General features: G+C 44.5%; 1 protein-coding gene across 9 annotated transcripts in view; it reads left to right on the forward strand.

The window, feature by feature from the left end:
- The window catches only part of RIPOR2 (RHO family interacting cell polarization regulator 2), a 497,105-nt gene that overhangs the window by 291,258 nt on the left and 181,269 nt on the right, over positions 1-24,578 (forward strand). For all 9 annotated transcript variants that reach the window (XM_085605987.1, XM_085605982.1, XM_085605983.1 and 6 more), the window contains exon 8: positions 1,559-1,622. In XM_085605987.1, the coding sequence (XP_085462113.1) occupies positions 1,559-1,622 (64 nt within the window). The remainder of the gene's footprint in view (positions 1-1,558; positions 1,623-24,578) is intronic.

Genomic DNA, 24,578 nt, shown 5'->3' on the forward strand with positions numbered 1-24,578 from the left:
GACCCTGCAAATGCCTTCACTTATCCTTAAATGCAGCTAATATCTGTGTGGACACTTAATTTTATGGAGGTGGATCTGAGAATGCACTTTTCATTTTGATGATGCCAGAGTGATACTTGCCCTGGTGCAGGCAATTTAACCTCCTTCAATTTAGTCTCCTCCCTGGACACACTGGGCCTGTTTGCTCAGGCGGTACACGTCAGCAGGTGTGGGTGCGGAGAGCTCCTTGTCTCGCCTTAGCTCTCGTGGTCCTGAGAATCCTCCTGGAGAGCAGGGCTCGCGGGATCCTTTCTTGAACTACGGATCGCTCAATGATTGCTGCAAGGATCCAGGCAAAGGGATGCGCCCCCCAAATCTTAATACATTGCAATATGTCCACGCCACCAGTGGTAATCGACAGATGCAAAGTCCTATTCAAGATTCTTTATATCGCAATGATTTCACGGAGCAAAGGAGTAGGCGACGATCCATGTTAGGGCTTGTCATGCAGTGTTTAATGTTTACTTAAATTGGGGGGGATAATCTGACCGCAATAGTGATGAGACCGGGTCCAATTCACAAAGGTTACCTGTCTAAGTTTAGACCCAAAGTCTGCCTTTAGGCCCGAAGCCTGCCTTTAGGCCCGCAGCCTGCCTTTAGGCCCGAAGCCTGCCTTTAGGCCCGAAGCCTGCCTTTAGGCCCGCAGCCTGCCTTTAGGCCCGCAGCCTGCCTTTAGGCCCGCAGCCTGCCTTTAGGCCCGAAGCCTGCCTTTAGGCCCGAAGTCTGCCTTTAGGCCCGAAGTCTGCCTTTAGGCCCGCAGCCTGCCTTTAGGCCCGCAGCCTGCCTTTAGGCCCGCAGCCTGCCTTTAGGCCCGCAGCCTGCCTTTAGGCCCGCAGCCTGCCTTTAGGCCCGCAGCCTGCCTTTAGGCCCGCAGCCTGCCTTTAGGCCCGCAGCCTGCCTTTAGGCCCGAAGTCTGCCTTTAGGCCCGAAGTCTGCCTTTAGGCCCGCAGCCTGCCTTTAGGCCCGCAGCCTGCCTTTAGGCCCGCAGCCTGCCTTTAGGCCCGCAGCCTGCCTTTAGGCCCGCAGCCTGCTTTTAGGCCCGCAGCCTGCCTTTAGGCCCGAAGTCTGCCTTTAGGCCCGAAGTCTGCCTTTAGGCCCGAAGTCTGCCTTTAGGCCCGAAGTCTGCCTTTAGACCTGAAGTCTGATGTTAGACCCCAAGTGCTATACCTTTGTGACGACCTTTTCCTTGTAAATCTAATGCAATAATACGAACTCATTTTTATTGCTTCCTTGTGTGCCCTTGATTAATTGAATTTTCTGTTGTTCATGAAACTACAAGTGTTTTGGATGATGTGTTTAAGCCGTGTCTTTTCTTCCTGGGTAAGGACTTTCCTTTTGCTTCTACTGATTCCCACTTGAGCTAAGAAGGGTCTTGCATTCTGTTATTTATGCCGTGGTGCTGCCCGTGGCCTGCACCACCTCTCTGTGCGCTTCAGTGAGAGTACATTAGGAGCTCGTCTTGCCCCCAAGCACTTGCGCGTCCTCCTAAGTCTGTCTTTTCTTTTCTCCCTTCCTGCAGAATATGTGTACAGTAGAATCGGAGATGGAGAGCCTTCTAGGGGAGTTCCACATCCAGATGAAAGGTAATGGCATCCTTTGACATTCTCCATTGCAGAACAGCTTTGTGGAGGGCGCTTCCTGCCATGCCCAGACAACTTACAGAACGTTAAGGGTGCAGGTTTGCCATTAAGAGCTTTTCTGTGCCCGCGGCCTTAAAAGGTCCTTTTCTCTCTAATAACCGAGTGCCACTTGCAGGACTGCGCGGGGGCAAATCTGCCCAAGGAGCTTGGTATGCTATATCTCTGCCTGTTTTTGTGTTCCATTAAATCAGTTTGTATCAGAGCGTCGGTCTGTGTTCCATGTGCTGTAGAATGTTCCAAGACGGCCTTTTAGCTGGTACCCACAAATCGCTGCCAAGGCATACTCGATTAAATCAGAGCTTTTATTCCCAGCTACGTAGGCCAGATAGTGTTGCAGTGATGAAGTTTGATGTAGGGAAACTTTACTGTAGGTTAGTTCAGAAACCGCAATGAATCTCATGAGAAGGTCTGAAAAGTACTCGTGACATAAGCTGTACTGGAAGAAAAGTAGTAATAGATGAAACCGCACGGAATCACAAGCCACTTAACAACAAGCGTTGGCAAAGCCAATAAATCTGCCATGGGCTGCCAGTCTTTAGCTTTTGTCAATGTTTGTTTTGTTGTGATTTTGGTAAAACTTTGTTGAGCAAGCTGCATGCCCTCTTCAGTCCAGAACAAAATCATTGGCTAAAAGCAAAAATATGTTTTGGTCTCAAAAAGCACACATTGCCATAGTAGTCCCTGGCACTGAAGAAACAACATTGTATCCGGATGTGCTTCTTGTGATAGATAGGACAGAATGCCTTCACTCACAGTGACTGACGTGAGCTGACTGATTGCCCCCACAATATGATATAGTAGGCTTAAGAAAAATGTAAGTGACACACAACCTGCCAATGGATGAAGAGGGATGACTGAAAGCCCTCTATAAAAATACAGATATCTTTGCTAACACTAAACTTAAAAATTAAGTGTGAAAACAGAACTTTGCAAAAACAAAATCTTTCTGAAGTTAAACACGAAGGTCCCAGTTCAAACCAGTAGGCCTTGTTACAATAAGCGACTGGAACCAGAGCGGACTGTGCTATTTCTAAATAATCCAGATGTGTACAAACTAAAACGAAACACGGATTAGCTGCTCAGGATTTTAATTGCATGTGAAACCTATTTGGGAATAGGTTTGTTATGTCAGTTCATTTTTGCTACATTCAAGACTGGTCTGTGGCTTTAGCATTATGCTGCCTACAGAGACCTCAGGGAAGGACGGGTTCCCAAGGATGATTTTGTAAATGGCTGCACCTTTTAGGAATATGTTGTTCAGAGGAGTGAGAGACCTCTAGATGGGAAAGTGCAGAGACTCCTCCTCCTGCCCCACTCAAGGCATGAGCTAGAAAAGCATTGAATATCGCACAAGGGTCTACATTGTGTCTGTGTTACAGGATGACCACCCTTAAGGGCCAGATTAAGTCAGGGTTTCAGAATCACCAATGGATATGCAAATACCCCCAATTTAGATGCATCATATGCAAAATTACCTCATGAATATCCACTGTGGGAAACTGGAATGTTTTACTTGATTCTGTCCTCGAGGATAAGCATTGAATAGCAGTGGTCAAGAGAATGGCTTAACCTGGTTGCAATTTGAATCAGGGCTGGATGGGTACAGAACATAGGCTGAGCACCAAAAAAAAAGTGGCCCCATTATTGAATTAGAAAGCTAAAAAAGTGGGCTATGCTTACAAATTGGGGCAGTTTTAAACTTGTGAAGACATGCTGTAGAAGGGTTTGCAAGCTGTTAAAGACTGCATGGAGTCCAGCTTGCTGCAGGCAATTTTTGTTTTAAAGTCCGGTAAATAACCGACCCAGCAGACCATAAAACAGGCCCACGAAAAGCCAAAAAAATGGTACACACACTGACCTGGCAGTTTATCCCATCGTGCACTGCCCAACTGCCCTGTAGGCCAGTCCGACCCTGATTTGAAGTAGCAGCAAAGGGTGAAAATCCATATAGAGCCAAACGAACAAAGGCCCTAGACAGATGCAATAACTTACAAATAATCTATTATGCAGTAAACTGTTGGCACCGCTGTCTGTAGCCCTATTTCCACACAGGTCTGACATTACTGCATTTATAAAACACACTGTGCTTAAAAGTGTTAGTTTTGATGGCTATAACTGTGCTGGCTTAACGTGAACTAAAGAGGAGTCCTCAAGATACAGTCACTACAATGAAAGAGCTTTCTGGTTTGCCATGAAAATCAGGTAAATGTTGACTGCTTCTGTAGTCTGACCAACCACACTGGGCCAGTATAATCCTGTCGAGAATATAATGGGAAAGGTCCTATCTATGTAGGTTTGGGTTGAGTCTCCTACACACACAGTCAATGATTTGGGGAGTTAGCAGAATGTCAAACGTTAGATTTTTTTTTTATGTTATCAAAAAAATAACCAGGTCTGTTTGTGCACCTAGGCTTCCTGGTAGCTGGTACTGGTCCGAACCTGGTTTATGTGCATTTCGATCTGAATATAAGAGGTGACTTTGAGAACAAAAAGTTGTAGCTCAACAGTAAGATCATAGAATTAGCAGGCCACTGAATTACTAGTGCCCAGGATAATGGTGCTAGGAGAGGACACAAATGCTATGAAAGGGCAAGGCAATTAGCAGGTGCCATGGGGCACATAAATGACCACTGTGTCGGTGGGGCCCAGATAGCATTTTCTAGGTCTTGCGCACCAGATGCTACCAGCACGGCCTGACTAGGAACAGAAACCGGCCCTTGCAATTCTGCTCGACTGGCCCGGGGGGGGGGGGGGGGGGGGGGAGGGAGAGTGTGGGGGGGGTGGGGGGGGGTTCACTGAGAGAAGCGCCAGTCATAGCGGGGGGGGGGGGATTGTTGGGAGTGCTAATGTCAAGCACCGTTGCCGCTTTTGTTTTGTTACAGGGGGGCGCTTTTGCCACACTGCTGCAAAACCGGCCCCCACCCTTCTGGCCCTCTGGGAAAGTGCCTGCTATGGCGAGTCCAGCCCTGGCTACCAGACATCACAAGCTGTCTGGTTGCCAAACACCTTTAGTTGTCTTACCAAAATCGTTCATAGGGCTTAAGTCCCACTATTGCTTATCATTGATTGACTTTATTGTTGCTCGCATTTGCTTGCATCTTAGTCAATGGCTTGCCTCCCTCATCTTGAATTTGTCTGTCTCCTGAAACATCACCTCTTTGCTATTTTTTTGAATGGCTAACATGTATCCTTTCACATCCCACTTTCAGACAACTACTTTTTTGGTTACGGAGTCCATGATAGTGCATGTGTTTTACAACTCTCTCCCTCCTGTCCTTCATCTGCATCCAAATACCCCGTTCTCTCTGAACTGACTCAGAACAAACTTTGACCAGCTTTTGTTTATTTCAGGTTCATTGTACAAATTGATGTATCAGGTTGAAAGCCATTTTGCATTTAGATGACTACTTTTGTTTATAATTGGATAAACGTTTCGGAAATGCTGTTGTGATATTTGATATAGCTAACGACTTGAGTCAAATAACAGTCTGGTGGTTAACTGGTAAAATTGATTGACATTTGCATGTGGTGTATGTATGTGGGTCTGTGCTGGGGTGGACTGAGTGGCTCAGGCTGTCTGTCCCTCGAGCAGAGTATACTGGATTTCCCTGGAGTAGCCTGAATCAGATGCCTCTTGAATGGCCCAGACTGGATGCTTTTCAAGCAGTGCAGGCAGGATGTTCCTACGGTGCAGGGGTGCTCCAACTGGGGAGCTGGCCCCCCTAGGTGGGCCGGCACCCCTAGGTGGGCCTCAATTGATCCTATGGGGGAAGCCAGGCTCTGGCCAAAAGAAGCATTATGCTGAAAACAGTGCTTTGTTTTCAAGTGAGACAAAATGAGCGGCAGTAATGGGCCATCACTAACATCTATTGTCATTTATATCCACGCTGGGGGTATGTGTCAATAGAGAAGGGACTCCAAATATTCTTCAAAACTCCCACCCCTATTACTATTAATCACACTGTGGATACGATTACATGTTAATAAAGCCTGCCAGACCAGAATAAATATGTTTGGCAATCGTGTATTTGATTGCATTTTTAAAATGGTAACAGAACGTAACTTCAATGTTTAAATAAGTCTAGACCTAGTTCAACATTGCTAATTTAATAGATTAATTGTGAAAAATTCTGAGGGGGGCCCGTTATTTTTTTTACCACTGGGGAGGGCACGGCATTAAAAGTTTGAAGATCACTTCTATAGTGTCTTGGCAGGGTGGCTCTGAAGTAACCCGGCCCACCATGAACAGAAGCTCTAGAAGGGGTAAACAAAAAAAAAAAAGTGCCCTGCAAAATTCAGCATTAAAAAATCCAGTAAGGACGAATGAGAATTCCTACAATCGAAACACCCTTAACCAGTGGTTGTGTGCCGTGCTTAGATTGTAAAAAAAACAGGCGCTGGGGCCCTCGTCAGGAGGCCACCGCAGTTTGCACCATACATTGTCACTGTACTTGCACAACTACTAACCATCACACTGCGATAAGTGTGACAATTCAGACTGTTAGAGGCCGCCAAAGCTTTAAGAATGGCTTGGGTTGTAGTCATTGGTTGTTTTTTTTAAGGTATATTGAACTGAGAACTGTTTTTCTGCTCATCTTTAAATTACATAGAGTCCCCATGTGGCAGCAGTCATAAGTGCAGTTTCCGGCGAATTAAGCACGGGTTGTGTGGCTCTAAAGTATTGAATTCATTTTCTGTGCTTGTTTGTGGGTGTTCAGATATGCATATATAACGGCGAGGCACTCAGGGTTACACTGGTGCATAATGTCTCAAAAAAACAGATAAAGTCGGGGGCAACATGTCTTTAGAGGAACCTGCCTCTGCTGAATGCCAGGGAAGCTAAATACCAAGGCTGCCTAGTCTTCATTCCACTTGTGCCTCTTTATTTCACCACCATACAGTTCTCGTTCTCTCTTGTGTAGGTTCTTTTTCACTAACACATTCACATTTTCGCTGTTTTCTTTTCTTTCGCTTCCTCCTTTGGTTTAATTTTTCTGCCTCTCTTTCTCGAATGATGAAAGAAAATACGTTTGCGTCCCCAAAAAAGAATAATGGTGCCCACCTCATACAACAACCAGCGGAAGTTGGGCATCAGTGGTGATGCCATGAATAGCTTTCCGATGCTAGCCGCAATAGTTCTAATGCAAAATAATATTAGAAGACCTGGTCTGTTGCAGCTTTGTTGACTCCATTTGACGTGTCATTCTTTAGTCTGTTGATTGTTAGCTTAACTGAGGACATTGTGTAGCTCGTGCACTTTTGGACGGAATGTCATACCTCAGAGTAGCAGAGAATGGTTGTGGGTGTGAAGAGTATGTCTGAAATGTTTTTTTAAACTTGTGATAGTTACTAAGAGGGCTCTAGCAGGATCATTAAACAGGTTTAAAACATACACTGTGACAGGTTGCTAAATATACTTTGAGTGCAGACTCCAACCACTAAGCCAAAATACTAATTTCTCTGACTACTGCAAGCCTGCAGGCCTGGGCCTCGGCTTGGTTTTTGATCTTTCATGATTGATAACACCCCAGAGATCTGTCCCAGGAGTCTGGGCCTTGGCTTACAGGCAGTAGCGGTTTCTTTGTGAGGGCGGGTGGCCCCCACACTGCTGCAGCAGCGCTAAACGTTAAAAATAAACTGGCAATAAAATAATTTCATTGCCATTTTATTTTTCACATTTAGCGAGCAGCAACTTCATAGGGATAAAAGGGGGCATGTCCTCCTCTGCTGCCGATTGGCAGCATAGAGGATTGGAGGCACAAGATGGACCCTCCAAAGTGCGCATGTCAGTTTGGCTGGCTTTCATGAGCCAGCCAAAGTGACATGCGCACTTTGCAACTCTCCAATCAGCTGTCTTTGACATCTGGGTGGAGACCATGCACAGGCCTAAAGGGAGTGAAAGAGAGTCCAGCCAGAACGTGCCACCCAATCCTGATGCTGCTCTCATGCTGGTGAGAGTAGCGCCAGGATTGGTAAGTGAAATTTCCTGGAGGCTGGAGCCCGAGGAGCTGACAGAGGAGGACGTCGGATGTGCAGCAGGCAAGGTAACTGACTTTATTTTTTATTATTTGCCACTCGCCTTGCCTGAATGCACGCAAACGCACCACTTAGTTGCACGCCTGCCCCACCGGTGCATATACGTGCCAACCACCCCTGCTTACAGGGTCACACAGTAGACCCCCTGTCCAACCTTAGCTCCTTCCTCAGGCCATCAAAGTACTGATGGAGCACAGAGCTCCTCTCTTAGGGATCAAAATAGAGAAAGGTCCTGTGTCCACCCCAAGGATGCAGGGAGCATCAACTGTTAGCATCTGGTGTTCGCATTCGACATAGGCATCTGATGTCTCATCAGGTGGGACGGCACAGCCAGGAATCACGAGTCAACATTAGAGTGCAAAAATGTCCGCTGTAATGAAATGGGTGCAAACGTCTGGTAAAACAAACCCTTGGCAATATGCCATACAAACTAGATTATAACCCCAGCCTCACTAAATATTGAGCAAACTAATCAGCCACCTCCTTCTTCCCTAAAGACATTCCCAATTCACACACAATCTCCTCAATCTAAACTTTGCCTATCCAAACATCACTGGGTATGCTCTAGACTTGTAAACTTCCTTTTGCCTTCCAAATTGCCCCCTCCTGCTGCGCCTCTCAACACGGGTCTCAACATAACCAATCCAAAAAACACCTGATGCGCCTGCTCATAAATGACAAACAATTCATCCAACAATGAAGTAGCAGCCTGTCTCACCAAAATGGCCAAAGTGACAAATGCACAACCCCGGAAAAACTCCCCATGAAAGCCTGTAGTGTAGGTGAGTGTTGGGCCTGGTCCTCTGTACAGGGTTGTTCACAGACTTTTTGCCTTCCTCTTGTATTTTTTTCTGAACAGTTTTTGTTGCTTTTAGGACTCTGGGCACTTTACCACTGTTGATCAGTGCTAAAGTGCATTTGCTCTCTCCTGTAAACTTGGTATGATTGATCTATACCTGTTTGGCATGTTTAATTTACCTGTAAGTCCCTTATAGAGTGCTATCCCATATACCCAGGGCCTGTAAATTAAATGCTGCTAGTGGGCCTGCTGCGCTGCTTGCGCCACCCACAGAACCTGTTTCGGGCTTCTGCCACTGCAGGGCCTGCATGCGCAGTTTACTGTCTAAGTGACTTGACATTTAAAGTGCTTGCCAAGTCTGAAACTTACTTTTTAGTACATATAATTCACCCTTAAGGTAGACCCTAGGTAGCACCATGGGCAGGGCACTGGAACAAAGGAAGAGTCAGTCCTAAATGCCCATTCCTTTGAAGTTCTTGACCGTGCCCTCAAGGCTACCTGACAATTGTTGCCCCCTGTGGAATGGTCACCAGACCACACCATCCACCAGAGAAGCCCTGAGGGTGGGGGTTGGGGTAGGAATCATATGTGCACCCCCCACCTCAACATGCTTTGTGGGTGCTCATAATCATGGTGGGGTGCTTTGGGGGGAGTGGCTGCAGTGGGGAAATCTTGCTAGGAACATTTAATAATTGGCATATGTGTGAGAAAGGAGTCTTAAGGCATTTAAGGGGAGGGAGCAATAAAAGTACCCGCGGGGGTACTTGGCTACGATGGTCCGAGCATGCTTTGCGTGCTAGCTTGCTGGTCGTAGACCGATGCAGCTCACACGTTTCTTTCGCTGTGCTCTATCAGAAAACGCAGTTGAGCCTGCTGCTACAAGGCCTCATGTTACAATTGCTCAATAAATAATTCACCAGTTATTTTTCTTTCTCCTTTGTGCACACCTCACTATCTAACTTGATCTCATCAGCTCTCCTGTACCAAACTCCACTCAACCTGCAGCGTCGCCAGACACAGCATACTATGCAATAAAAAGGAGTAAGTGTGTCATGGGTGGCATTCTTGCCCAAGTGTTATGACAATTACACACATAGATACTGATACAAAATGGATCCCAACATTTTTGAAAATAAAAATGTAATGAAAAACTTTACACATTTTTTCAGATACTATTCAAAATACTGTTCGCTATCTAAAAGGGATGTTGCACGAAAAACACACTTTTTACAACACCAAGGTACACTCACCTCGGCATAATTTGATCATCTATTTTGGAGTGATATCACCCGGTTATATGTGCAGCTAAGCTGAACTTAGGTAACTAAATGGCTTAGTTTACAATAGAAAACTCCCATTTGGTAATCACAAAATGTGATTTGTTTTAACATCTCGCTTGTGAGTTGCGGGCTTTGCAGAGAAACAGTGCCTTCCCGCACACAGGTGAGTTTGTGGGTATTCACAAACACTTTTCGGCCATGTTCTCATTCGGGATGCAGTGAGGTGTATCCTCTCAGGGTAGGAGTAAACTCCTATCCAGACTGGTACCAGCTATAGAACAGTCACTTATGCCACAGGATGTGTTTTCCACTCGGGTACCTACAGTCTAGCCCCATATTTAGACCTCAAGGACTCTCAAGGACGTTGTAGAGCTACAACTCTTAAATACAGTTCTAGGTGCTGGTGGCCCTTTTCACCTGGGACTACGTGGACAGTTTATGGCTTCAGTCTAAACTTTACTGGCAACCTAGGAAGTATTTTCAGGGCTGCCAAGATTTTCCCACCTTTCTTACACCAGAGAAGTCTGGTTGTAAACTTGGAAATGGGTGGTTAAGTTATTTAAGGGCAATTTAGTTTTTATTATGAGAATACGAAAATTACGTTTTCCCCTAAAGAATATCCTACTTCTACTCCCAGGACTAAACTCTACCTGCTATGTTGCTTGAATGTCTGCAGGAAATATCTGTGCAATAAATATTAAATACATCCCACATGGATTTTTAATCGCACGCTAGATAAAGAGTGCAACAGATGGCCTCACCAGAAAGGCTTGGGTAGTCTATTTGTGTAGCACATGTTTGAAACATACGACAGTTCGAAAAGTTTGGCACTTTAAGAAGAAGAACATAAAACATAACTTTAAAAAAGAAATGTATTTTGGCATCTAACGGGCTTGCGTATGGTAGCTACGTGGAGGGCGGCGATGCTACATTTGCACCCATTACTCCAGTCTGCAACGAGGAGGAGCAAGGAGGCAGGTAGAGTAATTCATCAATAAGTGCAAGAACCCCAAGAAGTTTTATTCTTTGAGTTTTATATAGCGCAAACTCGACTTGTAGGTATCGGAGAGATGTACACAAGCACCAGTTGTGTTACAGACGGGCACATTCATTTTGTTAGGCACGGGGAGATTACGTGATTTGCTCAGAATCACAGGATCTTGAGCCAGCTCTGAAACTCGAACCGTTTCCCCAGCTTGCTCAGGTTGTTCTGGTGGCTCCTGCATCGCCCGCTTTGTTTGGGTTCCTCTGCTGATGGGGTTACAGGTGGGTCCGGTATGGGGATTTCCGTTGGTTCCATCTCCCCGGGGGTTTCCATGTGGGCATGGTCCCTAGCGGGGGCATCAGTTGACGCGTTGGCGATTGAGAGGAGAGACTACTGGTTGCAGTGTCTTTAGCCTCTGTCTCCTCTACTGTGCAGGTGTCCAGTTAGTTGCCTACCTGGTCTTCTAATGCTAGTCATTGGAAGTCATTTCCGGCTTGGTGTTATTCAGACAGGTGCTTCCTTTTTCTGTGTCCCTACCTCCAGTATTGGAATTTCTCCAGGCTGGTGTTCAGGAATGTCTGAGTCCTGCCGCTCTTACGGGTGTTGTGGGCAGCGTTTAAACTTTACGGTCCCCCTGGGGGCTTCTGGTGGACGTTCCGGGTCTGGTTTCCATGATCTCTATGCTGGTTTTCCAATCTTCGTCTGGTCCCTAGATGGTGTCTGCTTTGGGCATCATCAGCAGAAATTGTTTCTTCAGGTGTTTTGATGGGTCCTCCATCTCCTGGGGGTGTGGCGCTTTATTCGCGGGATGTGCGAAGAGCATTTTCTGTTCTAGCTGGCCCGGGTGTCGGAGTTCCGGGTCTCTTTCGCTTTATTTGTTGGCTGTGGTCCCACCCAGTAGAGGGTTAGACCTTCAACTCCGAGTTTGGGCTGGTGGATCTCATCTGCTTCTGCTGGCTTCTCCTCTGGGGGTCCAGGGGAGGTCCAATAAGGGTGTGTCTGCTTACTTGGCTGAGGTGCAGGGTGCTTCTTTACATGTGTTCTGTCAGGCTGCCACTTGGGCACTTTCTTCTCCCTTTGGGTCTCTTTGTTGGGTGGTCCAGGGTCCAGCGGCCCCAGACTTGCTGGGTTCCATGGTGCTGGCTTCTTGTTGTACTTGGTTATTTGCCTGTGGCTTGAACTTCTGTTTGCATTTTCTGTGCAGTTGTCCTGTCCCGATTATTGGCTTTGGTAAGTTTCGCTGAGCGAGTCATCGTGGCGAGGGGGACGAAGGGGTAATGCTATGTTTACTTACCGGTAATAGCATTATTCTGAGGCCTTCTCTTACCATGCTGACCCAGGACCTCCCTCCCACCCTTTTTGGCCAATCCACCTTTGTGATGTTTGGGCTTGGTGCGAAACAGGAAGTAAGGAGGGGGAAGATTTTTATACGTGGGAAAGGGTTGGAGGCACAGGGGCCTCACTCACTAAGTGAGTCATCAGTACGAGAGAAGGACTTAAAATAATGCTATTACTGGTAAGTAAATCAGCAATAGCTTCTGTTGCTTTTTGTGTACACTACTGATCATCAGTGGTCCCTTTTGTAAGCATGTTTTATCAGGCACACTGATTTTGTTTTGAAAGAAAATTGGGAAGAATCCCTCCACCCACCAGGCAATTTTTGTACTAACCAGACAGGAGCCAGTCTTCCCCCCCACACACACATCACACCACGCCCCACATACACCCCACGCCCCACACACACCCCACGCCCCACACACACCCCACGCCCCACACACACCCCACACCCCAAACCCACATTTACTTTGAGGACTTCTATGTTAAAAAGTTACTTTGTTTTCCATTGAAATGAATTAAAATGATTCCCTGTGCATTTACTACGTAAAGCCAGCTTCTCTGGTGTGTACTTTCGAGGCTCTTGCTGAGAGTACTTAAAGCAGAGGCTTGTCCTCTGTGAGAAAAGGTATTGTGCTGAGGAAAGTGGCATTAATACGCCCAGCAACCGGGGTAGCTGACATTTGTTTTTAAGAAACATGATGTATAGTATTTTTATGTACATTAATTTCGCCTGCCATGCAATGGCGAAGTTTAACAAAACGGATCACAATAGACAAATTGATCCATATTGAACGTTATGTTATGCCTTTTTTTTATGATGAAAATACATAATTAATTTTCATAATGAAGACACAGTCATGGAAATGAATTCCTTTGAGTAGTGCAGACTGCTGAGCAGCCCCCAGGTGGCACATTCACAGTTCCTTGTGCCGCACCTTCAGGTGAACTTTTATTACTCTCTTATTTCAAGAGTTTGCCTGCTTTTCCATAGTGTAAGCCACTCTCTTTTGAGTTGCTGCTGCCATCCAGTGGTAAGAAATATTAATGACAAATAACAGTGCGAGCAAATTTCCATGAGCCACAATTCGTTTTTTATGACAGTTTTTATAAGGTATACATCCGCCACCTTGTGAGCAGGAAACAGAATCGTGGGCATACACAGTTTAACAAAACTGCCCCGCTCATCTGCCAGCTCCATCCCGACCATACCTCCATATTGTAATTGTATTTATATAGTGCTTACTACCCCTGACGAGACTTTGAAGCGCTTTACGGAGAGCAAAAACTCCAGAACCCCAGGTTAGCGGTTAATCCAGTTGGTTACATGTTTATTATTGTGATTAGTCCTGCGTATACATTTACTTCAGTTCCTTTGGGATATTTGTGTATTATATTAATACCAGTTAGGTGTGATTAATAGCGGGGGCTGTGTAGTTTCCGGTGTATGGTTGGTGAGATAGAAAGACTGGCGGATAAACTGTAATGTTAGGTTGCCAGGACAGGGTTTTAAAGCGGACGAGTTTGTGATGTATGAAATGAGGTGTCAGCCTTTTGCAGAATTACATGACAGATTAAGGCAGAGAGGCATTAGCCTGAGAGGAGACTATACTATGTAATAGAAGGCATGTGGATGATGGAAGGAAAGAGGAGGGTCACCCTGAAGACAGAAATTGGAGGAATAAGTGGGAGGAAGTCGAGCTCAATTTTTCTTGCAGGGTTTAGGACTTCCTATCATATGTTCAATTATGGAGCAGCGGAACAAATTAAGCACCCCCAACCCAGCCATGAGCATCCCTCCCTATGTACTAGGTTGGCATCTGCGGATTTCTTCATCCAAAGTTAGTCACAAGAACTAAGCCCCAATTAGTTTAATATAAGGAATTCAACAGCGTGTTCAGCAAGGCATTTTGACTTACAGTGAACATGTATCTTAATTTGTTAATAAAAGAAACAATTAACTACTCACCATGTGTAAATGACAAATGTGCTCTTTTAGTTCAAATGTTTTTATTAAGTACTCAAGGAATAACATAGCTAGCTACCTTGTCAAAACGTGTTCAAACAAAAATTAGAATATTCAAAATATCAGAATTGTTAATTTAAAAAGGTTAACGGTTGTTTATTGGTTTTTTCCCCGTGTAATAATCATATACAGCTTCAAAAAACGGATGAAAAACAAAAGAAAGGTTAGCATATATCTAAAATAAGCTAAATAACACCCACGAAAAATATTACAGCAAAGGGTCTTGTCTTGTGCTTTTAATAACATTCATTTGTAGGATTTATTTTTCTCTGGTGGCCAGAGTGAAGAATCCGTTATTTTCAGGTTATTCGGTAGCCATTTAACATGGTGTCTGTTTACAGGCGTTTCCACCCTGTTTGTATCCTCTATGTTTGAGGAACATTGGTATTTATTTCGACCCAGATTTTTGCTTCCTTATTGTGTTTGGGTGTAGCAACCTCATAGTGTTGGATTAGGATTTCCCCTCTGTAACACGTAACATTGGACTCTTTTTATTGTCCTTGTCTGGTTGGAGACTATGGGGTCTACTCTGTCAGTTTCTTTTAAAACTTTCTTAAGATCTTTGGTCACCCTATCTTGAGGGCACATAATTTCCATTTGAATTTCCTCTGCCAGTAATCATTCTGTCAAATGTTTATGCCAGTCATGAAACTAAGGTCCCAGCTCTCGCAGCCAATCCATGAAGATGAAACTTTTAGCTAAAAGGAGAGAAAAGGCCAGTATTTAGGATTTGATTTTCCCTCTCTTTTACAGTGGATCAGGTCCTAGTAGACAGTGCTTTGGTAATAGTTTCGCCATTCCCCACCACACCGGATGTGGTCACCACTCTTTCCCAGAAATGTTGACATTTTCTGGTATTGCCACACTATATCTAAGAAGCGTCTGCAATGTGGGTGCAATCTAGCTGAGATCTTTGGAGTCTGGTATACACGACGTAGAAATGTATATTCGTTGCATTGTTTGGCATTGCTCGTCACTTGTTAGTTGTATAGAATTGATCTTTGCGATATTTAAGTCCTAATTATGAATGCTCCAACCTAAAACAGTGACCCAAGTATGTAGTCGAGGTGAGAAGAAAACCAGAGTCACAACAAGTGCAGTACCGATATGAAACTCTTGCCCATACATGCATCACTTTGTCCCTGCACATATTTTGCCATTTCAGGATGTAGTTCCCTTTGCCTGTGGTTGGAGAATAATTAAAGTCCTGACGCAACTCCAGGGCCAGCTCAAATAGAACCCCTGCATACCTACCTACATTCTGGTTCATAATGTTCGCAATTACATCTCTGGTTGACTTCCATCTTGTTTCTTCACATAGAGGAACTCCCAACCACCCTGAGGATTTAACAAGCATGTTAGTCTCCTGTTCTTCTCGCACTCTGTTTTGCAGGAAAGTAGAGGAATAACTCCATGCCAAGGATCAGAAACTATTTTTGCAGAACTTGGAAGTATGGTCTATGTCACGGGGTTGCCTAATACAAATCAGGGAGCATGTGCACTCCGGAGTAACTCACCATCAGTTTGGTTTTCTTGTTGCCTCCTTAGTAATTTTCCTGTTCCATAGTGGGTTCTGCAACTTGACAAGAACAGCACCCATGTTTGCATCCTCTTCCTTGGTATCTTTAGGTGACAACCTCACCACTCTCCATTCCTCCAAAACGACCCTATAGAGGAAGTGTTTCACTTACATTCTCATGCTCTCATTATCCATTGAGCCCAGTAGCCCCTCAGTCTGAACTTTGGTGGCTTAGACTCGTTTTCAAAGATGAAAAACCTTAGTGACCACGCATTCTTCAATTTGATGGCGCCTCTGAGACTCAGTTTCATGAGTCTGTACTGAAAGAGTTTGTGATTGATGCGATTTGTTCATCAAGGAACCTCTCTCGCATTCTGTAGAAGCAATGTGACATTTAAAGTCCTCTACAGTGTCCTCCAGAAATGTACCATTTCTTTCTGTTTGTTGCATGGTACTGTAGGTATCCTTTAACACAGATCTAATTATGGCTTCCGCTTCCCCTTGTGAGATCCCAGAATCAGCCCCCCTCTGCAATGACAGCACCTAAGTCTCTCTCTTCTACATGTGCGCAAATCATCGAAGGTGAAAATGGGCTCTTTTGATTTGTTCAGACTTTGGCTTCTCTCCTTATTGGCATCATCGGTTTATTGATCCTCTTGGGGTGCCCTCTGTTCAAAACCATCTCAAGGTCTGGTCTTCATTCAGCGGTTGGCCTGGCGCCCCATTCTTGTCAAAGCCATGCACTGTCGTCCCCTTACCAGCTCTTCCTTTCTACAATTTAGTACATCCTCGCCTGGCACTTCATGGGCCTCACTCAGATCAACCGAGGGATTTGAATGCCCATACGGCTGCTCTCTTGTTCCCTGTTTATGGTGGGCGCCCACACTTCAGCACTACGCGTAGTGAGTGCCACTATGTTGTACGTCTTCAGTGCTAGCTAATCTCTGTTCTCTATCGGTCACCATTCGATCTAATGACCCCTGGGTGTTCCCCTCCAATCTTCACAACCCATAAGATCCACGGCCCCATCACTCGCCTCTAGGGCAGGTGGACTAAAGGCCACCAAATGCACTCTTTGTGTGGCTTTCATGCTCAAGCCTCTAGAACACTTTCCAATTTCCATTGGCCAGAGGGAATTAAGCTTCCTGTATTGTAGTTTTACCATTTCCATCTGCTTGTTTTATTTGTTGCTTTATATGACCCCAACACGTCACCTAAGTCCAAGGACACAAACAAAAAATTTGCAAAGGATTAAGTAAAAAGTTCCAACTTCCACATTGAGTTCCATTTATGCACATGAGTGCGTTAAAACGACATACATTTTTAGGCCTGATAGTCAAGTAAATGTGTGAGATTAAGCCTGGAAACATTCACTCTCGTTTGGGTGTACTTTTATGCATTCAGATATTATATAATCTTTCCCTGATTAAGCATAGAAAGATGCAGCAGTTGCGTTTTTCCAAGCAGTGTTTTGTGGATTCCATTTTTTGGGGCATTGTTATTGACATTGCTGTTGCCGTTTTGCCCAAATTGGAATTGTTTGCTTTGTGAAAAGTTAGTGTCTTTATGTAATGGCACAGTGTGTGGGTTTGGAGTGTCATTCACCTACCCACCCGCAAAGGAATTTACTACAGCCTTTGACAGGAATACATCTCAAACCATTACTAGGATGGGAAGAGTTTGGAGGAAATGTTGTGAATACATAGAAACTTGTGTAGTTTGTGGGGGTTCAACATTTTCAAGGCTAACTGTGTCCACTCACCTTCCATGGGATTAATTCCCACATAATGGACACAGTTATGATATAATAATGGAAGTGAGTAAAAGGTTTTCCAACTGCAAGGGTTGCTTTTATGAAATCCATGCAGTGAGAAACCCAGCAATTTGCACTTGTAACTCAAACTTACACTTGCAAATGGCTTTGTACCCTTTACCCGCATATCAACTGTCGATTACCGAAAACACATGTGGAGATGTTTGGGCAAAGGGAGAGCAACACAGACTACATACTCACTTTATTGTGTGGAAAAGGCCCTTTAATGAAAAAAGGTGCACATTACAACAAAACCCTAGGCCTTCACCTTACAGAACTAAAACTCAACATACAACAAGTCACCTATGATCGCTTAACCCCACCCCTAAGATTCCCTCCTTTACATGTTTATCTTGCAAATGTCTACAACCTACCCTGGTATTGAACTGGTGGCCTTTAACTCCCTTATCACCTGACCTCCATCTATTAACATCTATCTAAATATCCTAAATCTTAACTTTTATTTCCTGCTTCATCCAGGTGTAACTTATTTTACATCCCCTATTTTCCTGACTCACCCATGTTCATAACAATAATCCTAATCTAGAACCATGACAATTTATCTGCCAAGCGCCTTGCTCCTGCTTCAAAGGACAACAATCGAACATTAACCCGAATAAATACAAATGCACAAAGCTAGCGGTATCCCACTAAGACAGCACCGGATTTCAGAGTAACTCAATGTATCAGTTGGTGAAAACAAATTTTTTGTTCACCATAAGTGTGCAATTTTGGTTAGCACCCGCCAGCACAATGCCGTTCCATTAATTGGAATATACATATAAAAAAAACAGCACCAAATGCACCACTCAGCCTATATAATTTAAATAAGTCCAAATCATTAGGCTAGTTCTTTTTCCAAAAGCTTCTTCTTTATTATGCAGTTTATCATGCAATCTTTAAAACTTCCAACAACAGCAAAAGCAGCCGACGCGTTTCGTCCACCTTTGGACTTCTTCAGGGCTGCGACAAATTTATACACAAGGCAATATAAATGACACACATAAGGACCAAAACACGAGCAACAATTTCAACACAAATGGGGACATTAAAAACATTGTAAATACAAAATTATTGTTACTGGTCTGTCTAAAATGTCGTCAGGGCAATCCAAAGTACATACAGTAAAAATTAATATTTAACGACATCGTATCAGTGACATATTAAACACATGAAATTGCAAGATGAGTGCATTTGGAAAACATATGAGCACTCCTTACAATATGTCACATTTCTAGAGGCCCATGACAACCATTATATTAAGAGAATAAAAAAGGGGGCGGTAGGGGACACAAGAAAGAAGAGGGAACCTCTTCACCCAGAACTCAATGTGAGGAGCGTGCGGCAAAAGATCAAATTGAAAAACCCGCAGGGTAAAGCGGTAAGTTAGGTGATGGCGGCATAGAAATAGAAACCAAACTGGTGGTCCCACCTAAACCCGAAGGAGATAAAGAAAGGAAAAAACGAGATAACTAAAAACCCGAAAGTTACCTATAGACGCGGCAAAAATTTGAGAAACATGCTTTGTCCCAGCCTGGTCTTATCACCCAAAGCCTCTAACTGGATGAGGGAAGGCCAAGGTGGGTTTTTTACATGCACCCAGTGTTCCGTCTGCAAAATAGGAAAAAACAGAACCCGTAACTTACAATTTAACACTGGCAGAGTGCACATAATTAAACCTATTATTACATGTAAAACCAAGTTTGTGACATACATACTGGGATGCCCATGTAATAAGATATATGTTGGCAGTACCAAAAGAGAATTAAAAGTCAGGATACAAGAACATCTAAGGGCAGTAAAGAATGGGGATCTGAGATACCCCTTAACATTGCACTGCCAGGAACAACAGCACAAGCTGGATGAGTTATGGTTTTTCGGGATAGATCACATACTGATTTCACCAAGGGGTGGAAATAGGGAACAGGACCTGAGGAGAAATGAAGCCAGTTGGATATGTAGACTTCGGTGCGTGGAGATGGGTCATAACAGTGAATCCGAGATGCATTATTTCCTCTGAAAACCATCAGATTACCCTACTGTTCCCTTTGCAGGTGACCTCCACCTATCCGATTTGCATTCAAGCTGTATGTTAATTTTAATGACATCATCATTGATTGTTTGATGCACTGTGCTCAGCACATTTTATGGTTATGCTTTGGTGGTGAACCCCGCTTTGGCCCCATAGTTGATTTTCTTCCTTTTGTTCTGCCTCAGAGTACTCCTTGCCACATGACACATGACTTTGGCCAGTTGTATCAATAACTTGTGGAGGCAGCCCAATAATGGACATGCTTTTCCTTTTTCGGTGTTCTCGTCGTTTCCTTTTCAGGCGCTCATCGTTAATACGCCTTTTTCACCCTTTTGGTATTAACATCCATTTTTTCTGGCACTGACTGAGGTGCTTTGCATGGCGCTTTTTGTTGCATCTGCTGGTCGCAAATATGTGTCCAGTCAAATCCTTGCTATCGACATTGACATATCCTTGCCCTTATCTCTTCTATTGGTGACGTTGGCTAACTCATGGGCGCTCATCACCTCTTCAAAATGGCGCCCATCTTGATATTGGGGCATCGGTTGATAAGTTGCTGTCATTTAAAAACTTACGTTCGGGTGTGTTACTTTACCTCTTGGGTTTGTATTTTTATTACTTTCACCATTTCTTGGACACTCCTCTAATTAGGAGATATAGCTACCTCTTACACTTTTTTCCTACAAACCGCCACATACACCTCTACCCTTCAAAGATGGCGGCGGACTGTGAGATTTTTTGATATGTCTTGGTTGAGACCTAAAATTCCTCACGCTGTTTACTTTCGGAACCCTGAATCAACCATACGACCATGGGCGCTTATCACCTCTTTAAGATGGCGACCATTTCTTTATTGAGACATTGCTCGTACAGTTGCTGTTATTTAACTCGCCCGTTTGAGTGCCATCACCTAACTTACCGCTTTACCCTGCGGGTTTTTCAATTTGATCTTTTGCCGCACGCTCCTCACATTGAGTTCTGGGTGAAGAGGTTCCCTCTTCTTTCTTGTGTCCCCTACCGCCCCCTTTTTTATTCTCTTAATATAATGGTTGTCATGGGCCTCTAGAAATGTGACATATTGTAAGGAGTGCTCATATGTTTTCCAAATGCACTCATCTTGCAATTTCATGTGTTTAATATGTCACTGATACGATGTCGTTAAATATTAATTTTTACTGTATGTACTTTGGATTGCCCTGACGACATTTTAGACAGACCAGTAACAATAATTTTGTATTCACAATGTTTTTAATGTCCCCATTTGTGTTGAAATTGTTGCTCGTGTTTTGGTCCTTATGTGTGTCATTTATATTGCCTTTTGTGTATAAATTTGTTGCAGCCCTGAAGAAGTCCAAAGGTGGACGAAACGCGTCGGCTGCTTTTGCTGTTGTTGGAAGTTTTAAAGATTGCATGATAAACTGCATAATAAAGAAGAAGCTTTTGGAAAAAGAACTACCTTAATGATTTGGACTTATTTAAATTATATAGGCTGAGTGGTGCATTTGGTGCTGTTTTTTTTAATAGAACATTAACCCGACCCTGCACACCTGTAATCAACAAAACCCCCCATAACTCTGAAAAACCATGAACAAAATGCACCAGGAAATGAAGGAAATTTGAGGGAAGGGAAGGAAGGAAACTTCATACTAGCTCTCCAGCCAGCTTGTCATTTTCCCAAGATGATTGACAATATCCATAAAATTGCTGTAGTTATATTGGGCTGCCTGCCAAACGCTTTTTGCCCAAGTATAGCCCATCTGTAGCCTAGGCTGATCCATTCACCCAATATCCTGGGGGCACACCTTCATGCAGTCTGCTGTCCCCCAAATCCCATTGGGCAAAAGAGGAGCAGCACAGACCACATACTCGCTTTATTGTGTGGAAACGGCTGCTTTATTGAAAACAGGGGCACATCACAACAAAAGCCTAGGCCTTCACCTTAAAAAACGAAACCTCACTATACAACAAGTCACCTAAGGTTGCTTACCTCCCACCCTTAAGGTTCCTGCCCCCCTTACATGTCTACATCCTACACTGGTATTGAACTGGTGACATTTAACTCCCTTATCATTCGAGCTACATCTATCAACATCTGAATATATTCTACATCTTAACTTTTATTTTCTGCTTCATCCAGGTGTAACTTTATTGACATTCCCCATTTTCCTGATTCACCTATGTTCACAACAACAATCCTAATCTAGAACCATGACAATTTATCTGTCTACCGCCGCTCAGGAAACGCATCCACTGACTTTTCTGATGCTCCCCCAGGACCCGTTCAATTTTCTAGCCTGAACCTCCTTCACTTGAAATAAATACAGCTCCATCCTATAGTGAGACAAGTGAACCCCATCCCCCCTAAAGAATTCTGGCATGTCACATTTCAAATCAGGGTGTTCCACCCTACCAAAAATTTCATCCTTGCAAAAAAAACGCATGTCCCTGTTAATTCTACGTCTGGCCATATCTATAACGGTAGGCATCTGCGCCCCCTCCACTCTCTCATTGGAACAAATTCCGTCCATATTATGAAACATCCTGCCCATTGCTACTTGATTTCCATCATATCTTTCTTCATCTCCTTTAATAACGCCAGGCCCTTGCAGACGAGCAGGTCATTTTCACCTAAGTTAATCACTAAAACATCTGGACATCTATAGCTTTTCATCAGATTGTTCAAACAATGCAAAAGCTCCTGCCAACTAATCCCCCCTCTTCCATGCCAGGTAATCTTTTTCAGACTTTTGTTCAACCTGAGGTTAACACCTTCACCTTTTTGTAGCTCATTTCTCTCAATCCATTTGTTAAATGAATGTCCTAAGATCCAAATCGACAGCTCGACTGCTTCTGGCTGCATGATCCTATCCATTCCCCAACCCCTTTTTTCGCCTCCGGGGCCACACCAATACTGTAGGAATGTGTGCAATAGTCACTTGGGGCTTCCCCGATAATCGCTAATGCCTTGCGCAGCACACAAAGCACCTGAAAATAAGTCACCAGCCCATCATTAGCATGACAAAAAACCACACCCTGAGCATCTCTATTGACCATCCTCAGTTTGTTTCCTCAGTTCACCGGACATAGACCCTGCACTGGGAATTCCTGCAATACCACTGTCTACCTCATGGCCCTTTGGTCCATCTTGGATTGGAACAGGCCCTATTCGCCATGTCCCCCCATTTAAACCCATGAATTCCATTTCTCCCACACAGTTTCCACACTCAGAAAGCCCCAAAAAACATCAATGACATTAAGGTTGAAAATTAAAGCGTCTTCTCCCCCTCATGGCAGATTGCTGGCAGCGCCCCCAATATCTTGCCGAAAAGGTCTCATCAAGGGTTCCCTCACATTGGGTTTTAGACCTCTTTCCCTTGCCCACCATTCCAGCATCCTCCTTCCCAACTCCCCAGCCGATGATGCGTACCCCTAAAGGAGTTTACCCATAAAAGCAATCCCCACCAGCTTCCGTATTATCTAGATAAACCTTTGTAGATCATTGCTAATATGAACTGAACAACATCCTCTTCCCTACTCCAAATCTCAGATGCCTGCTATGCACCACTGGTCATAAATTCCTCCCACGCCTGTGCATAAGACCTCATGGTTGACTCGGCCACTGACCCCACCACCAACTGGAGCATCCTTTTTTGCCTATGTCCACATTTCCACCGGCGTAGGTGTCTTCACCTTGTCTGCCTCTGTGGCCAGCCCTTGGAACCTCTCCCACTGTGAATGAGACAGAGCATCTGCAAGTCATTGTCCACCCCAGGATCATGTCTAGCCTTGAACGAGACATCATGTCTCAAACAGCCCAGTACAATCACCCGCAATAGCTTGAGGGCCTGCATATCCCTTGCCGAATGTTTGCTAACAATATGTACTACTGCCATGTTGTCAATTCTAAACAATACCTTCTTGTGCACTAGTTCCTGGCCCGATAGTCACCGCTACAACCAGGGGAAAGAATTCAAGAAATGCAATGCTCCTGCCCCCATGTTTCCAGCCCACCTGCCACTCTGCGCACTACCTACCCTGCCAGTCCACACCAAATCCAAAGCCCCCGACTGCATCAGAATATATCTGGCCATCCCAATCAGATTATTTCAGGGCCATGATTGTAAGGCCATTGAAATCATCCAAAAGCCTGCACCACATACGCAGATCTTCCTTCGTGCCTGCTGACAAATGCATGTGTTGATGAGGCTGCGACAACCCGGCAAGTAACATTTTTAGACACCGGCAAAAGGTCATCCTTGTCCTCACTACATGACATGCAAAATTCAAGTGACCAAGCATTGCTTGCACCTCTTTCACTGTCACCTTAGGCTTCGCTAACATAGTGATTAACTGCAGTAGCATGTGCATCTTTTTGTCTGCCGGTAGGCGTGCCTCCATGGAGACCGAATACAATTCAATACCTAAAAAGGAGCGTACCAAGCTTCATCCCATTGTCTTCTCAGGGGCCACGGTCCCATGAGCTCTTCAAAACTTGCCAAATGTTGTCGGCAGTCCGCAGAACCAGGTTGACCCACAAAGAAGAAATCATCAAGGTAATGTTTCTTGGTCCCTTGACCCATGTGCTACATGAACAACCACTGTAGAAAGAAACTGAAATGCTTGGACAAAGTGCACGAAATGGAACACCCCATGGGTAACTTCTTGTCTACGTACCATTGCCCGTCAACTGGATGCCCAACAACTGGAAATCCTCTCCATGTACCAACAACAGCAGAAATGCAGACTTAATGTTGCATTTCACCATTTGGGCTCCCCACCTGTTCCACCAATGCCATAGCCACGCCCACAGACTAATAGGAGACCGACATGACCACCTCCAGTAGGAAATCATTTACTTGATTCCCTTCCAGCCATGACAAGTGTAGCGTGCCGAAATGGACCTTTCTCTTTTTTGGGTACCTCACCAATGGGAGATATGATGTGGTCCGGTAGTGGCCATTCATCAAGTGGGTTTGCCATTCTACCCTCCTGCACTTCCTTATTGAGCTTCGCAGTCGCCACTTATTTGTTTGACTGTGCTCCCTAAAATCATCACAAGGCAGCTAGGCATCCT

This window comes from Triturus cristatus, chromosome 5_1, assembly GCF_964204655.1.
Source record: "Triturus cristatus chromosome 5_1, aTriCri1.1, whole genome shotgun sequence".
Lineage (NCBI taxonomy): Eukaryota > Metazoa > Chordata > Amphibia > Caudata > Salamandridae > Triturus > Triturus cristatus.